Raw genomic sequence first — 18,276 nt, 5'->3', positions numbered from 1 at the left:
CCCCCCCCCCACACACACACTCATAGATGAGCCTAAGAACTTAGCAACATGAATCAGTTGGAAGTAGAACGGGCCAGGGTTCTCACATTCAGCATTGCTAAGTCACCTGGAAGCCTGGTAAAACCCCCAGAACACAAACCCCACAAGTGGCAGGGCCCCATAGGGTATCACCGCTTCAAATTCAGTAGGTCCAGATGGGTCCTGAGGATTTGCATTTCAAACAAGAGATGAATCTGCTGCTATAGGTCTGGAGACCAGAGTCTGAGCACTGCTGAAGGCTGTTAGGACCGTGACCCCCATAGAAAAGTCATCCTCATGTGGTCTAATGTGACACTGGCAGACAGACACTGGGGGAAGCTTGCCTCTATGGTAGACACCTACCTCTGTGAGCAGGTCCATTTACAAGTGCTGCCCCAGCCCTCCCACCAAAGTGTTAAAATGCAACAGGAAAGGTTAAGAAAGTTCTTTGAATACTCTGTATATTGTACAAAGCTTCAGGGGCTACTGCCATAGGCACCCAACTTCCAGCTACAGATTTCACAGCTTTAGGCTGAGCTACTCTGATGTCATTCTTTCATCTACAATCATCCACTGACACTGGATCTAACCTCAGGGTACTTACTGTTTGGTGCAGCGCCCTCTCCTGTCCTAGTTCTCATTCTAGAATCTTTAGGATACAAGAGGCACAATATAAAGTAGAATTGATAAACTCTGCCACTCCCATATATTTAAGATGTAGTATGCAATAGCCATGATACAGAGAAGTCACAATACAAAGAAAAAAGGGGCAGAAAGCTGGACGTTTGTATAATGTGTTCTGAAAATGCTCAGAGGAGGTAATTAGGGCAGTAGGAACAGGCATCCTGTTGGGCAGTTCTTTTCCACCCCGTCTCTTAATTTAAAGCAGCCTCTCAAAGTCACTGAGCCTGGAGCACATCTTTCTGTCCATTCCTTCTTGTCCTTGAAAGCCTCATTTATCTCACATTTCCTGACCATGTCCAGCCTTATGGAGATCTCTGTTTCAACCTCTAGGGTGGCCCTCACTTGGCACTGTGGACAAACAGCCCTCTAGTGTTGGCTCTTTGACTTTACACATTTCACTTTCTCCAGAGATTAAGGTTTTAGGTTTCTTAGAGAATGGGATTATATCTGAATCTTTATTGCCCTTTCAGTGGGACATGCTTACACAGCAGTATGTACTAAGTGTTAGGACTGATCTGTTTTGGATTGGCATCCATCAAGTCAGGAACCAGGTAGAAAGATAGGTCAGCAGTGGTCTTTAACTCAAGCCACGGGTGGAATATGTACAGCTGGGTGGGGTAGAGATGGAGGTAGGGGTGGAAGGAACAGAAGAGGATGCAAAGAGGAGCAGAATCCCCAAGACTTGATGTAACTGGTGTGTAGATGTAGCTCAGAAGGTAACAGGATGACTCATTTATTCATGAGGGATTGCACAATCAAAGAATTTATGAGACAAGGAAGTTGATCAGGACGACTGTATAACACAGGAAATAGACAACATACAACTTTTGAAGTAAAACCTGAATTTTAATCCCAGTCTCACCATTTATAAATTAGCTGCACATCCTTGGACAAGCTACTCATTGAGTCGTAAGGTCTTCACTGATAAAAGAGAGCAATAATAATGTCACAAATGTTTAGGTTTGATGAGAAAATCAGGGACTGAAAGTAACCAGCTCCTGTGACTAACATGTGACGCATTGTGGTTAATAAGCGATCAGCGGTTTTTTTTTGAAAACAAAACCATAATCACAGCAGTATGGCAGTAATGAAGGACCAGGACTCTGCACATTTTGAGTGGTGGCTATTGGCTTTTTTTCCCTCTATACAAACAAAAATAAAGTGTCCAAAGACAGAGACTTCAAATAAGAAGCTCTGTGATTCGAGGCAATGAACCTGTCTAGCAAACTGCAAAAACCCAAAGGAGATTGTCTGGAGCTCATCTTGGAAAGTTCCTATATGAATAATCCGCTGGTTTATTTCTGAGTGAGCAGTATCAAAACCGGTCCACTCCTGCAGGTGGAGCAAGTCTCCATTTGCATTGATTAAGAACGATCAGAGCTCTGATTTTCCAGAGTGTACTTTGCCATGCTCTTTCTACCTTTGAAGACCTCTATTCTGTCATACAATAGGTAATAGTTTATTCCATCTACTGGCAAGCGAAAGTGAACAATGTTTTGGAAAAGTTGCCTTCTACAATGCCCACTTAAGCGTTCATGTTCTAAACTTACCCTAAAGAGTCACCATTAGGACTCACACACAAAAAGCTATGTGTGATGGTAGTCAGTGCAATTGACAGATGAAACAAAAGTAGCTTGAAGCTTAAAATTATTTTCAAAAAATCAAGTGAAATGTTTTCCAAATGAGCTAACTTCTGAGGTCCTAGCTTCTGCAGATCTAATTACCCTAGAGATCCAAAAGAAGTGGTTTCTATAATTCCAGGCTCACTGCTTTATTTCTCCTCACATCCCTAATTTGTTTTTTTTTTTTGTAATAAGGTGTATGAGCCAGGTCGATGCTCATTTTTTGTGCCCTTCAATGTGGAACATGTGGTCATCAAAGAAGATGTGTGGCCGGATCTTCATCAAGATGGGACCTTTGGGAGCTCCAGCAAGGAAAAGAGCTTCATCTATCTCTAAACCCCAGCGGCGAAGGGTTTTCAGCACCCGGGCACCTGAACTAGCTGCGCTCCTGGCTGTAACCAGGTAGGTTCTGATGGGGCAAAGTAACCGTTCATCTTTGGCATAAAACTTCTTTTGCAGTCTGCCTAATTCTTCCAGAAAGGACTTTAAGGGAACCTGTAAAAGGAACATATGTAGCTGTGATTCAGTGAGTCAAAGGAGGTAATACTACATGAGATACCAGCACTGTGAGGCTGATGGCAGCAGGGGTGAGATTGCCTGCTTGTGTGGATAAAGTTTCTATTACAGACCCACCTTGCCTGGAATATACAGAGGATGGCCATATACTGTATCACCCAGGTTCAGATGTGTCCTGATCACACAGTGTGATCTAAAACAAGTCAGAGCAACAGAAAAACTACCCGTGGAGAGTGGAATATTCTAAATACAGTGCAGTTGATCACTAAAAGCACACATCTTTTCATTTGCTTTTTGTGATTTGTACATTAACTTTATAATTCGACTCCTTTGTTTAGTTTAATGTCTTCCTGACTTGAAGTCAATCTTGTCTGATAATTACAAATTAAGCTAAATACCTTCACATTTTTGTCATCAACCTTACTGAATACTTAGTTTTAGCTCTGGTGGAGAGCATAGATGTGGTTTTGTCCATGTGACCCAATCTGAAAGCCTTGTATTTTAGAACAAACATTGTGTTGTAGCCTACTTATATTTATTAGAATTACAAATATAGTGGATAATCATCCTGTCGTATGATTTTTATTGCACATTTCATGTTTAAAGATTTTAAGGGGTTGTTAACTAATGCATCTTTCTTCTTTGCCTGGATATATGTATGTTTATTTAGGAAAATCTGTATGTCTGGATTATTTCTTTCCATTGATTACCATTACAACTGTAACTATAATATCCTCAAGTCCTCTATTTTTTAAATCCAGGATCTATTTTTCTTAATAGTGACAAATAATAACATTAAGCTATGCTTCTCTCTTCCTTTATTTCTTTTCCAGCCAATTCTATTTTTTAAATATTTCTCAGTAATCACATTTATATTTTTAAAGATTCTCATTTCCATCTGCTTTACATTTTATCCATTGACTCACAATTTTAACTGAAGCTACCAGCCTTCTTATTCTTCCTGAGATCTTCATACCTTCATATTTTTCTAGTTTTCATTTCTTTTATATAACCCTATTCCCTACAATTGCTGTAGCTTTAGTCCCATGGCTAAATATATTTGATGCCTTTTTAGGTCTTTAGCTTCTATAGTTATTGTCATGTTAGCCAAAATGCGCCTTCTAGATTTTTCATGAAAATGTTAAAATACCCCCTGAGAATATACTATGCTCTCAACTGTTGGTCTGTTTCATTTTTACTTAATGAACTATTGGGTTGTTAGAAAAGTTATGACCTTTTTTTCTGTTTGCTATGCAAAACAAGTCACTACTTTTCTGACAACTCAATACTGCATAATGAATTCTGATGTTTATTTTCTCTCTGTATTATCTTACAAGTAGTACTCCATTGTCTTTGCTATTAAGCACTGCTGTGGAAAAGACTGAGTTTTCCACTTGTGTGTATTGGCTACCAAAAGAATTATTTCTTTTCACCCCTTTGCATTTAAATAATCTTTCTTGGGCATCTCACTGGCAAGCACTGTGTTCTATCTCCCTATCACATAGTATGACCTTTAATCTTTTAATACTTTCATATATGTATGCATTAACACCTGATAATTCAGGATATTTTCTTAATTTATTTTCATATAAGTATGCATCTTTATATTCATATTTAGCACAATACTTTCCTCCCCCACCCCCACACTTTTAGTTCTTTATTGCAAAGATACAAATTATGTGTATGTTGAATTTTCTATACAAGTTACCTTCTTCTGTCACTTTTCTCTCTAAAATTTTATTTTTCTCAGAATTCTACCATGGAAAATTTATCTTTTTTGATTATTGCATTTCCATTTTATGACCCTAATTTGAAAGCTTTTAAACCCCATTGTACATCATCATAATTTTCCTTATATTTGGCAACAATTTGTAGTGAGAATTCTTTATCTACTATTTTGCTCTTCTTTGTCTTTTTCTTATATGTTTTGTACTGGTTCTCCTTATTACGCCTCATTCAAAGGAACTGGTTTTCTGTGAAATAATGAGAGGGTTTCTGAGGGATGTCAAAAGTAATAATGAAAGATTGACCTGCCAATTGAATTTCACAATTCAAAAGGTCACCTTTTCATTGATGTTGTGGGGAAAAAGTTGTCTTCTGCGATCTTGGACTACATAGGTGAACTTTGTTTAATCTTGCTTTTTCTGAGACTGTGTATATCAGAAACAGCAAGTAAAACCTCATTTGCTACAGGGGAAAGCACACACAGGTTAAAAAAAAAAGAAATTGTAATTCTTTTTTTTTTTTTTTTTTTTTGACAAGAAGCAAAGTAAGTTTAGTGGCAGGAGTCACCACATCACAGTTTGACTATTTCCAGACAGTCATCATATTCAAGCCGGGTATCCAGTCAATGGTCGGACTTCCATTTTGGAAAAGTTTTAGAATTCATAGATTTGTATAGTAAAATAGGGAAAATTATTCAAAAGTACCCTTTTTCTTGAGCCCATAGGAGAGCTAAGGAAGGTCACAGGGCAACCACATAATATCAGACCTAACAAAATAACAAAAAGTGGAAGGAAAATTCAAAGATACCTGGAGGGACAGTGGTATGTCTTAGCGTATTACAGGGAGACGTCCCAGACATCGTACAGGCAGGAATTAAAATTTCAGGCAATTGAAAAAAAAAAAAAAAGCTGATGAAGGAGTGAGAGAGTGCAGAAGATCTGGACGCCATAGTCACAAAAACTGCATACTCTCTTCTAGGCCTTTCTGAAGGCCTTAACCGAGGTACTCATTAGAAAGACTTCAGGCAGGGTAGGACATGAATGAGTGCAGGCTATGGTCACAGGCTGAAAGGAGGGAGTAATTGCCACTGTGGTAAAGAAAGTAAATCCCACCTTGTCCCTTATCGCCTAAGGAACAGAAGACTTAAATGCTTACCTGCGCAAGAGTTTTAGTCTCACATGCATTTTCGTGCTGAAAGAATTTGTCCACCCCATGGTCCTTGGCATTATGATCAGTTTCCTCAGTGAAAAGGATAGCGTCACCATCAAAAGCCACACGGAGCTGTGAGTCACAGTAAGCAATCTCTTTGGCCCCTTCAAACATTGTGGCAGCAGCGATCCCTGACAGACCATGACATCGATTAGTACTTTCTCTGGAGCCATAAGCTTTAGTTTCTCCCAGTAAAATAATGAAGAAGAAGATTCTCCCAGGCCTTGTCTTTTCTCTGTAGCTACTCCCTGATGATTCCACTCTACTCTATAACCACACGTCTCAAAGCCGTTGTCTACATTCTGCCTCCATTTCTGTGAGGGGTGGGAAAGTGCAAAATGTGTGGTAGGATGGTGCCTGAGGACGTCTCTCTAGGAGTGTAAAGATCTAGAGAAGAAACTCAAGTGCTCTCACCGGTGGCAACCCCTTAGCAGAGACTCCAGCAAGGACATAGGCCACACATGTATGTGAAGCATGACATAAGTCATTGTTGGTGTAAGCATCTTAATTAACTAGCGAGAGAAAGCCCAAAGGATACCTTCATGAATTGCTTCTTGTATTTTTTCACAATCTGAAGAAAGATACAAGTTGGTAAGATAGGTCTTCAAATAGCCAATTGGGCTCTTTCCACCAGTTAGACAGTAGCGGTCAATAAGTAGGCCTGTTATTGAGCAAGAAAGACTTTGTCATGCTGTGGACTAAAGACAAAGTATTTACGTGAATACACATGAAAGTTAGCTTGTTCACAACTAAATGCCAGGGGGGTTTAGAAGGGTGCCGATATTGAAAAGTCTCTATTGTAAAACTCTGTTTTACATATACTATTCGTGTTTGGTGCATGACCGTTATGAAGTACTTCCACATAGACCGCGTCCATTTTCTCTCACGACAGCTTTATGGCAGGCATTATCCTCATTACAGAAAAGGAAACGGACATATAGACTGGGTCATGGTGATTCTTCTAAACTTCCTTCTCTTTGACAAGGGTGGTTATGGAGTGATGTTATTTTAATATATTGCAGTACCTGGGATTAAGTACCAGTCTGTATTTCTCTGCTAAAATACAATGGTAACAACACATAGTGTGAAGATTTAAACTTTTTAAAAAGCAAGTGTGAGGATTTAAAATTTATAAAAAAGCAACATCAGCAAAAGTTCTGAAGTGGTCCCTCTTTTCCTGATTTGACATTTTACATGCAATAATTAGTAGACTAAACAATAACATGTCATTAACTACCTTGTAAATCATCAACAAGTAAAAGAAAAATACTAGGTGTTGGTAAGATGCTTAGCAACCACTTAGCATCTACTGTGGATGGAGTTATAAATTGGCACAACCATCTAGAAAGTAATTTGACTATTTGTACCAGATATTTTAGCAGTTATGACTTTTACTCTGGGAATCCTTGTTTTTTTTTTTGTGTATATATATATATATGTGTATATATATATATATATATATATATATATACATATAATATATATGCCTAAGGGACTAATCTGAAATTCTGATAAAGGTAATTCATGATTACTTGTAAAAGTTTAAAAACATTGTTCAACAATGTGCAACAGCAAAATAAAGTATAACATTTTGCATATGATAGGATACCCCATATCAAAGTATTTCTGATATATGATAAACTGAGTTGCTCCACACGATAAAACAGAATCTTAAATCTACTCAGTTGTTTATTTTCTCTATGGCCGAAGAGAGTAAACAGAATGGGTCCATCAACAGTTGAGGTGGAAATGTTTGCTATGACAATATTAATAAAACATTGTCTCTTTTGCATTTCACCCAAGCTTGGGTATGAATCACATAACATTATACCCTAAATATCCTTAAATAAACTGACTTAATGATTAGAAATTATTTGGTGGCGATGGAACTTCAGAACTGATTAAAACCTTGTCTCGTCTGTCAAGATCATAGTTCACTAGGGAGCCAGACAGGTGTAAATCTGCCATAGAAGAGAAGGGTGAAAATTGCCTTCACCATCCAGACACAGGGAGCCTTCAGGGGAAAGATTGTTATCCCCAGAACAAATCTGCATGAGCATATTGAACTCAGTTAGTTCATCAGCACAGCTTATGGGTGAGTAACTGGTTCCTTATGCCACCAGCTCCAATGCAGTAAGAATGTATTGTAATCACAACTACTGCCATTCGTTGAGTGATTATGCCCCTCATCTATGCCAAACCTTTGATAGATGTTCTCTCTGTTCATATCATAGTATCATAGCATGTTGGTACATTTTTGAAAGGCAACCATTTTTTAAATTTTATCTCAGTAAACTATATCAACCCTGTAATATAAATCTTGTAATTTGTGACACCTCTTGACTAGCTCTAAATCTGTCCAGTTTAAACAGAGAGCTTAAGCATGCTGCGGTTAGCCTCATTTTGATTTGACGTGCCCCAAAGCTGGATATATCACTTAGAAAATAGTCTAAAGGTCTCCACATAAGAAGTCAGTTCATTCCATAATAGCAATAAAAGTGGACTTTCTCTTAAAGTTCACAACACACTGATGGAAATGTCATGAAGACACTTCAGTTAATGAAATTTTTCATGTTAAGGAATAAAGACAGTTTTACCAGCATACCCTGGATTTGATGTGTGAGGAGAACATCCAGGAATAGTCATATTTTAAGAGTAGAAAAGAAAGGTGAGAACCTTTAACACGTATCTGTGGTGAGCAAGAAGTTTGATCACACAGAGAAAGCCTCTGGGTTGACAGCTCCTTGAAGTGAAGTTCAGAAGTGAAAAACATAAAACAGAGAAATATATTGCAGGACCTGGGATTAAGACTTTGAAATTCACATTTGACAAGTTAAGTCCAGAGCTTTGGGCCCAACTCTGTGCTGAAGTTAAAAATGAACGTGGCCTTTCTTGTTCTGACATAGGCAAATAAACATTCCTCACGCAGAAGGGGGTGTCAGTATCAAAGACACTGCATCAGTTAGGGCACAGTTAGCAAAATAACGTGGCCTCCCCCTTCCAGAGCAGCGAGCTGTTCTTGCCCACGGTGTTTATTTTACTTACCGTAGTGATTGACGCTGTTTATAAGCCTCACTCCCACCTGGGCATGGTTATTAGTCATCAGCACAATATCAAATAAGTCCTGGTCATTGGGGTACAGCTCACGGAGTCTAGCATTGACATGCTGCAGTGCCTGCGGGTGGCAAACACAAATGTGGGCGAAGAGGGCCGGGGAAGGTGAGCCCTGGGCGTCTGGACAGAAAGCATCTCACTGGTGTCAGTATCACATTCTGGCTCTGGTCTTCACGGAGAGGTTATGGCTGCTCTAAGGCAGGGTTATGCCATTATTTCTGAATTTGCGACTTCTCATACTTAGGACGGGCGTTGGTGTTTGCTGAACAGATGGATAGTGTTGACAATCGTTACATTTGATTTGCTAGAATTATCTCTGTGGGCTAGGGAGCAAAAAGTTCAGGATAACCCCCTTCTTGTTTTTTAGGGATTTGTGAAATCTGTCCTCCTTCCCCCTGTGAAAATACAGAGTGCTTAATGGAATTGCGCAGGGGCCTTGCGGATGGTTATCTTTGCACACGCTGAGTTTCCGCACCCTTCCGATTTTTGTCTGTGAGTGAGCAAAGTGGGCACTTGTCTGTTTCTTAAATGTGAGGCCTCTGGTTTCCTCGCATGCGTCTGCCATGCCCCAATGGGAGGAGGAGGAGCGTTGGTTCGTGCTCCTGTTTAATACCGGTGTGCGTGCGCCTCCCACCGGGAGTTATACGTGCTGCCCGTTTTGGGAATTGGATTTTATTAGTAAAATCATCCCCCTGAGTGCCAAAACATCCCGATTTTCTTTATAGGCTATGTTTGGGGCAAGGGCAGCTAAAGTGAATTTTATTGCATTTTAATGAGGCATTTTATTTCTGCTGCTGGGAGTTGTAAAGTCATTATTTCATCTTGCGGGTGGGAACAAAGGTTTGTTACAGGTATCAAGCGCTCGGGGAAGCTCAGTATCCCAGATCTAGAGCTGCGCGCCAGAGTCCCTTTCTCAGCAGCCTGAGGTCTCTGTGAAAGTGTGGACTGAGTTGGGGTTAACTTGAAAGGACAAGAATGGCAGAGGTGGCTAGGAATTGTAGAGGAGCCCGTGTGAGATCCCAGGGTGGGCCTGGGACCCCTCTGCCTTCCAGGGTCCCGACGGGCCGCAGGCAGCAGTGCGCATTACCTTGACGAAGCGGAACGCGGGCCCTGGAGTCAGGATGACGTTCTCGTTGGTAAGCTGATACTCCATGTACTTTTCCAGACCCTCTTCCTCAAAGATTTTCGTGCCATCCATCATGTTAAAGAGTGCCCGGGACGACACCGCAATGGTGAGGGCATGCCTGGGTTTGGGCTGCAGAGAGGGATGCCGGAGAGGGGCCAGTCACACAGACTATAGGAGATCAGGGTGCGCTCATCCCAGGGCAGGGTGGGAGGGAGCCGCCAGGGCTCTGCTCAGAGCACGGGGCTTCAGGAGACAGCCAAAGGCCGGAACCCCAAGTTTTCAGGGGGAGGCTTGTGGAGAAGGGACAGGGAACTGGGATGAAATTCCCTGCACCTTACTTGTGGGGAGGTGAGAACCATGGGCTTTGAACATGGCCGTCAGGGCTGTGGGAATGCCAGGAAGGACACCCAGGCACCCCGGCAGTGGAGTCTGCTTACCGGCGGGGGGCGCGAGCAGCTGGGGGTCTTCTCATACAGTGTCCTCACTGATGACCAATAGGCCTCGTCCTCATCTTCCTCGACATCCTGTTGCTTCTTCCGGGGGGCGGGGTCTGAGGACATACAGTCGCTGTCCACCTGGGAGGAGGGGTAGAGCGACCTGTGAGGGTTGTAGGACTTCCACTCGCTGGGGGGCGTGCGTGGGTAGTCCCTCTTGTCCCTGTTGTCCCTCATGATGCCGTGAGTCCAGGTGTCAGTATTCTCATTCATCTTGGTGCCGCGTCGAGATGTCGGCTGGAACTGGGGCTCCGGGGGCGTGGGAGGACAGGAGTCCACAGGAGCGGGTGGCGTGTGCTGTGACGGAGGAGTGCGTGGGGAAATCTGTTCGAGCAGCTTTTGAGACTCGTGTTGGCTTGGGGAGGTAGATGAAGTTCTGGAGGTTGCGGAGCTGCTGGGGAGCTGGAGAGAGAAAACAGGCCTCTGAGTGTGCTGCTCCCCGAGGATCCTTGTCCCCACGCTCCCAGCGTCCAGAGCTCTCTACTTCCCTCTGTGTCCTTCCTGCCTCTTGGATGGACCCTGATCCATCTCAACTACTTTAGGAACAAAGGGGCTCAGATATTTCAAGACTCCAGGTATAAGAGGTTTCTAGTAAATGGATATAAAGTCAGTCTGCTTTCATTTTCTCCCAGCTCTCCCACCACTTTTTTTTTTTTTTAAGATTCATTAATTTATTCCTATAGAACTGGGGTACAAGCCAGGGGTTCAGAGGTGGTAAGAGGCTTCACCATAGACAGAGTGGGGAGCAGAACAGGCAGATGGACAAAGTACACTGCTGAGGGGAGCAGCGGGCGGGTCAGGAGAGGTCTGCCGAGCCATGTGGGTCACCTCTGGGGCCGGGGATCGAACTCTCACTAAAGTGGCTGCTGCTAGCTTGCACTGCTGCGTCCCACCCCACTGCGCCACCAGGGAGGGCCCCCACCCACTTTTTTCTAAAGTAACTAGAGCACAGGATTTTTTCCCTTGCTCTTAGGTAGCTGGCACCAAGTTTTCAAAGTTCTGTTGCTTCTATTGGTGTCTGCTGTGTACCCGCTCAGACACCTCCGGGTAGGGCATAGGGATTGAGAGAGGGGCCTTGCGTCCCATTGTCTCCATAGTGACCTCCAGGATTTCCCAGCAGAAGACTTCACATCCCTCTCCATAGTTTCCCTGTTTTTATTATATTTATTGCTGGGAAGGTTGGTAGCTGCGGCACTGAGTCTCCCTGCTGTCTCTAGAAGTTCCTGTGCCAGTGGAACTCAACTGGAAAGAACCATCTTTTCAAACAGAAAAGAATCATTTGTAGAAAAAGGACCCCTCTACTTAGGTGTGTAGTAAATTGTTAAGCATTCATATATTATTTCAGCTTTGTTGATTGCTTCCTGTTTTTCAAAGGCATATTCTTGGTTAGATTGCTGACCTAAGCTAGTTTGATATTTGACAAATTGGAGACCCACAGCGGTAGATCGGTAGGGTGTGTGTTCTTCCAGTGACTGTGGCACTCTCTCTGCATCCAAAAGTTTGATCTCAAAACACCGAACTTAATCCTCTCCTATGGCTAAGCCTAGTTAAGGGTCCAAGGTAGCATGCAATCTCACATTTTTTCAATATTTTATGTCCTTGGATGACCTCTCCACCCCCTTTTCTGAGACTTGGGTTCCCCAATAGTTGAAGAAGGAATAAGAAAGCATAGAGATTAATCACTAAGTGTTCAGTTTAGCAATCTAGAAGTCCTTGCTTTTAATCTAGTTCTTGTAGCACAAGGAATGTGACATCTTTGGCTGACTACTCCAGATTTCAATTTACTCAACTATGAAATGGTACTTCATAGGGGTGTTGATGAGGACTCAGATAGCTAAACCATGCGACACGTGTAGATAGGGCTTGGCACATAGAAAACTTCAAGGTCTGTTATCGTTTTTGCTATTATCATGGCCATGAGGTACTTGTTTCCTCCATCTCTCACTACCTTGTTAGTGGTGGTCTTGCTTCTGCCTTCGTCTGTTGAAGGAGCTCTCACGGATGGGCTCCGAGAAGTTCGGGACCACTGATTTCGCACTAGGTACCCTCGAGAGTCTGTCTTCGGCACTAATTCTTGTGACCCCTTTGGAGGAGAGAAGAGACCTATGGGTGTAATACCGTACTCCACCCATTCTTTCCATGCATGCGCCTCTCCAGAGTAGCCATGTCAGACTAAACATTGCCATACCCAATGAGATCGTCTCTGGCTTCTCCGACCCTTATCTTAGCCATGGCTTTTGTGTATTATTTTAACTCTAGCCCCATCCTGGCTTCTGTGAGGCGCAGCAAAGTAGGGGTCAACCTGGAACAGCAACCAAACCAAGAAACAAATCTGATACCTCCTAGTTCCTTTACCTGTGATTCTGCTTATATGGAACTGAGTAGAGTTGATCATTTGTCCTCCTTTTCCCCCATCTCTTTTCTTACAGGTAAGCCTGTTAGCATGTGCTAAAAAGACATTGCCACCACTTTTGGGGTAGACTACTAAAAGGAGGGCAGCTGGAACCCTAACAAGACTGGCAGAGCTAGAAGGCTGCCGCTGCATGGGAAGGAGTAGAGCCCCCTAGCGTTCCCTTTGGGAGAAACAAGAATGGGGGAGACCATGGAGAGGCAAGTGAAGAGTTTCTGCTTCCCATATCCTCCCCCTCACCCAGATTGCCTGTGACTCCCCTCCGAAATCAGTAGTTTGATCTCTGCTCACCCTGATCATGGTGATCTGCAGGCCCTGCTCCCACAACAGGCACATGTGAATATAAATACGTAATGTGCGGCAGGGACCAAGAGGCACTGTTCCCTCAGCTGCACAAAGGCAGCGTCTACACGGCGTGTGCCCTCTCATGAGGCAACATCTCAGCAAGTGATTCGGACTGCCTGCACGCCTCATCTGAAAGATGGTGCAGAAAATGGTCAATGTGAGGGCCAGGCTCCCCTTCCCTCCCTGAGCTGAACAAGACCAGAGTCCTCCCATAGGCTGAGCAGAGGAGATGGCTGTGGTGGGCTGTGCTTTCTAACAAAATAATCTGCTGGGGCTGTAGGCTAGAGGGAAAGCAGGGGCCAGCTTTACCTAGTTTTCCCTTGACCTCTCCATGAAGATACTAGGTATACTTGAAAACAGTTCTCAGCAGCCCGGTCTTTCCTCCCCGCATCCCTTGACCCCCTGATATTTTCTGTTAGTTTTCTAGTTTTTTTTTTTTTTTTAGTCTCTCATCAACTCTAAGGAGGTCAGCTCACCTGAGTGTTCAGACGGACTCCTGATTTCTCAGAATCCTTTTTTTTTTCTGAATCTACACTGTCCTTTGAGTATCTTGATCCAGTATCATTCTTAATATGGAAACAAAGAATGTTTATTAATTTTTAATGGCAGAGACATTGGAAGCCTTTTGTTTGGGATTGTAAGAATAAATACAATTAGAATTTGTCTTTTTGCCAATATAGAAAAGTACACAAATTCCAGACTGTGTTTCCCCCCCATTCTAAGAAACATGAGTCAAAATAACACTTATCAGAAGACTATATAAACATTTTTTGAATATAGAAAGTTGTTGGTTTATAGATCCAAGGCATGAGGCTTTTATTATGTAAAAAATGATAATATGGGATTTCCCCAGGGCTCAGCAGGACTTAGATTTAAGTGGTTCACATAGTGGGACCTCTTTTTTCCTCCTTTACAGTGAAGCTCACCGTTTGTGGAACTTTTCCTTTTGCCATGTAGTGTTGAAACTTACTTTGCTTTTTCAATTAATTGCAGCTCCGATTGCCTATGGATGTAAGCCTCAGATACTAATCTGAGTTTTAAATTCAAGGACCTTCATTCTCTACAGATCTGTGGACTAACATGTTTTCTTCTTACCAAATAATACATAGCCTCTAGTTTGTAAAAGGTTATTTTTTTTTTTTAAACAAACTAAGGGAGCACCATGTAGGAAAACATCAGAAGATAGTCACTGTGTGAGATACCAATTCAATATATATTTGCATTTTCAGTTGTAGCAAATGGCACTATTTTGGAGTCCTATCTGCTTACTAGGTGGCTGTATGTGGCCAAGGTCATTATTAGTGTGATTGGTCTGTTTAAGCACCTCAATTTCGAGCTCAGACCCAAGTGCCGAGAGGTAATCTATTCATTCATCATTTTCTGCTCTGTGCCTTGCACCCAGGAAAAAAGACTGACCAATGTTATCTGAATGACTGAGTCTGACTTTAGAGAACGGTATGTGTGTGGCTCTACAACTAATCTTGCTGTCCTTCCGTCAACCACCACCACCGTAAATCTTACTTTTACTCCAAAAGGTATTGCGAGGCCAAAGCCTCTTTCCCATCCCTGTTCTCATTGCCTTGCTTCAGGTCCTTGACCATCGTGGACTTACAGTCTTGGCTGGTAGCCTTCTGCGCTGGTGTTTTGGCCTCAATTCCTCCCAACTTCTAGATCTAGCCACTTCATCAGAGGTCTATTTATAAAATATAAGTGTAATTATGCTTACTTTCAGGAGCGCCACTATGTATCCTATTTACGTCTCCTACCTCCACTCCTCCCCTGGATTCTCTGTAGCCTTTTATTTGCCTATATCTTTGTTACTTTCTCTTTCTTCCCTTTAGCAGTTGTTCGGAGCAAGCTCAGCATGGTTTGGGAGAAATTCTCAGTGTTCAGCATCCCTCCGGGTTGTCAGTGTCTCTTGCACATGTTATCACTGAGCCCCGAGCTGTCATTGTCTTCAGAGACAGACTGTTTCCACCTCTTAGGACTAAAATATGATCACAGGGTCAGGAAGTGCTGACTGACTGGGTTGACTTACACTATGTGCCTTTTAATCTCCTTTCCACCACTCTCTTCATTTCCTTCACTTCCTTTTTACCTATCTGTAGTCATCATTTGAACTTATTTGATGCTGCAGAACACTTCCAGAGGTAAGCAATGACTGATAATTAGCTTTCCTCAGTTCTTTGGCAAGATTCTAGGACACTCAGCCCACTCACCTTCTTTTTTTGTTTCAGAGACGTTTGACTCATTTCTTTAATTATTGAAATTCTTTTGTTGTTACGCAGGTTTTTGTCTCCCCAGCTCCATTTCCTGCTGTTTCTGTGGCTTAGTCTAGGTTTGCATTTAGAACATCAAATTTATGACATCATATGTGATTCCATAGTAACAAACTGACACTGTGAGTATGTGACTATAAAAACAGTATTTCTTCACATTTGAATACATCGACTTATAACCATTATTTAGGATATTAGGAATTGATGTCTCAACAATGGTCAATATGTAACACAAACAATATTACAGCTCCTTCTTTATAAATCACTTTAAGGATTACCGTGGCCCTCATCATTCAATTCCATTTATGGCTGTGTGTTTTCTGGAAGAGCCAAACTGAATGATAGACTCCTCTGTGGACCCTGTCCTTTATTATCGATTGTATTGCCAGATTTTGGAGACCTTATATGTAAACCCAGGAACTTTTTTTGACATCTGATACCTTGTTATAGACAAGGAGCTTAGACTTTAGTCTAACTCTGGTCTTTAGTATTTCTATAATAGGGCAAGACCATTTCCATTTTAGAAGGTCAAAATACTTTGCCTGTAGCTAGACACAGCGTAGCAGATGACGTTTGAACTGTCTTTCCTGCCATTTGCCTCTTTCTTGAACATTTGATCACATCCATGGCCTGCTTGTGTATATAGAGAATCATTAAGACTCTGTACATAAGCTCCAGCTCCCAGCTTTGGTTTAAGGGTCCAATAATACATTGCATTTTATGGTTCTTATTTTATCTTCACTCAAACTTCAGGCAAGAGACATATACCAACTCAGCCTCAGTTGGTTAAACCTTAATGAACTATTGAGATAGGTTTCTGATCTCTCCTCAGAAGCTTTGGCTCCTTAGTTTGAATATCAGTAAAAGCTTCAGTTAAACTTAAAGGATCTTCTAGATAATGAAATGTGCAGGCTGTCATTTAGGTTTGAATTCTTTCTCCTATATCTACTACTACTTCTTTTTTCTCTGTGATCCAGGGCAAGTTGTTTAATTTCCCCAAATCTAAAATTTTCTTATTTACAAACAGAAGTTGGTAATGATACTGATACCAAGCAACTGTGATGGTTGAAATATTATAAAGACCTGAATATAATGATTGACATTCACCAGTGATTAAAGTTATTGCTTATTTCTATTCATAGTTTTGCTACAGCTATACTACAGAATTCAAATAGAAAAAAAGATAACTAATTTAATCCCACTGCAATCTAGTTGTAGGAAAAGAAGTTTGAAAATACTCCTTTTTCCTGTGTATACCCAATCAAATGTCAGTTTGATGATGCTTCGGTATTTGAAACTCTGTAGTCTTAGTGGTATAGACAGCAAGGAGGCTGGACGAGGATGGGCCAGGCCCTAGAGGAACAATTGAGGACAAAAGCTGGAGAACGTCAGACTTGTGTACTGCAAAGCACAAGAGGACAATTTTGCAGAGGTGAGGACTTAAAAGATTCTTTATTTTCTAACTGGCTTATCTAGCCCACATCGCAGATCAGCTTTTGTTTCTGGTCCCTTCCATGATGCTCCCATGTAATTTAGGTATTGAAAAAGCTCAGTATATTCAAGCATCCACTTACGTATTTTAGATTATTTCCCCCCCTCTCATACCATACAGTCTAGAATAGAATAGGAGCCTACTCAATATCTCGAATTACTTTATGGATTGATGTTTAAACCTGTAGGTATGTTGTTTCATTCTGTGTACTAAGAGTGATATTTAAGAATTGTTTTATATATATATATTTTCAGGTTTATGGATGTGTTTCCTTTATTATTTTCTCATTATTAACTTATTTTGCGTGGAGAACTACACATACTTGTAGGCAGCTATATTTGTCAGGGTTCCCTAGAATCTGAATCAATAGTATGTACATAAATGAGATTTATTATGCAAGTCAGCTCATGTGATGATGAAGGCTGAGAAGTTCCTAATGTGCTGTATGCAATTAGGAAAAAAAAGAAATGCCTATTCAGTTAATGTCTGAGGGCCTGACAACTAGGAGATTGATGGTATAATTCCAGTGGAATGTCAAAGGCTTGAGAACCTTGGGGCTGCTGATTTAAATCTAGAGTCTGAAGGCCAGGGTACCCAGGAGCTTTGATAACCAACGGCAGGGAGAGAAAATGTATGTCCTAGGTCAAGAAGCAAGAGAGAGGAGTCACCTTTCCCCCACCTATTTGGTTATATTTGGACACTCCATGGGTTGGATGGTGACTGCCCATTCTGTGGGTGGGTCTTCTTTACTCAGTCTACTGATTTAAATACTGATCTCTTCCAGAAATATCTTTGCAGACATATTGAGAAATAATGTTTTACCAGCTATCTGGGCAGCTTTTGTTTCACCTAGTACAACCGACACATAAAATTAACTATCACAGCGGCTTATCTTTTTATTTTTCTTGGCTTCTTGTCTCCATGTGCTCAACCTTAGTAATAAAGACAAATTGGTACAAAATTATGACAATGCCATGCAAACCTTCCCAGGTCACTGGAGGTTGGATTTGATAATGAAAATTATCACCGTCAGTTCAAGTTGTGAATAAAATTTTAAAAAGAGGATTTAAAAGGCATTTTTGATTATCACCAATGTGAACAAGTCTATGAAAGTATTTTCAGAACATCCTTTTTGATTATTGCTATGGTTACCAAGAGGGATATGCTTATGCCCTTGGCAATGCCAACGGGATATTGCAGAGTGAATTATGAGACGTGATTTCCATTTGGTCATCCTTTGGC

General features: G+C 41.6%; 1 protein-coding gene across 5 annotated transcripts; it reads right to left on the bottom strand.

Moving 5' to 3' along the window:
- Positions 1-2,540: 2,540 nt before the first annotated feature.
- LOC101628709 (cytosolic 5'-nucleotidase 1B) lies at positions 2,541-15,551 on the bottom strand. Of its 5 annotated transcripts, none has more exons than XM_004686419.1 (10): positions 15,483-15,515; positions 13,740-13,829; positions 13,159-13,392; positions 12,457-12,591; positions 10,452-10,910; positions 9,976-10,143; positions 8,820-8,949; positions 6,313-6,435; positions 5,721-5,905; positions 2,541-2,819 (listed from the first exon to the last, which is right to left on the bottom strand). In XM_004686419.1, exons 1-10 carry the CDS (start codon positions 15,513-15,515, stop codon positions 2,541-2,543), a joined length of 1,836 nt encoding a protein of 611 aa, XP_004686476.1. The 5 variants fall into 5 exon arrangements, with proteins under 5 accessions (XP_004686476.1, XP_004686477.1, XP_004686478.1 ...); XM_004686420.1 differs by having other exon boundaries at positions 12,454-12,591; positions 13,210-13,392; XM_004686421.1 differs by having other exon boundaries at positions 13,210-13,392.
- Between the last annotated feature and the right edge of the window lie 2,725 nt (positions 15,552-18,276).

Source organism: Condylura cristata, unplaced genomic scaffold (genome assembly GCF_000260355.1).
Source record: "Condylura cristata isolate star-nosed mole 26May11 unplaced genomic scaffold, ConCri1.0 scaffold00020, whole genome shotgun sequence".
Classification (NCBI taxonomy): Eukaryota; Metazoa; Chordata; class Mammalia; order Eulipotyphla; family Talpidae; genus Condylura; species Condylura cristata.
The sequence above is the reverse complement of the archived record's forward strand: the minus strand, read 5'-3'. Positions and strand labels throughout refer to the sequence as shown.

Excerpts from the sequence above, each read along its gene's own strand:
- LOC101628709 (XM_004686419.1), bottom strand. The coding sequence starts at position 15,515 with ATGAGTCAAACGTCTCTGAAACAAAAAAAGAAG. Across the intron at positions 8,950-9,975 it reads CCGCGTTCCGCTTCGTCAAG|GCACTGCAGCATGTCAATGC; the intron begins GTAATGCGCACT and ends TGCCACCCGCAG. Across the intron at positions 6,436-8,819 it reads AAACAGCGTCAATCACTACG|GCCTACTTATTGACCGCTAC; the intron begins GTAAGTAAAATA and ends GCTCAATAACAG.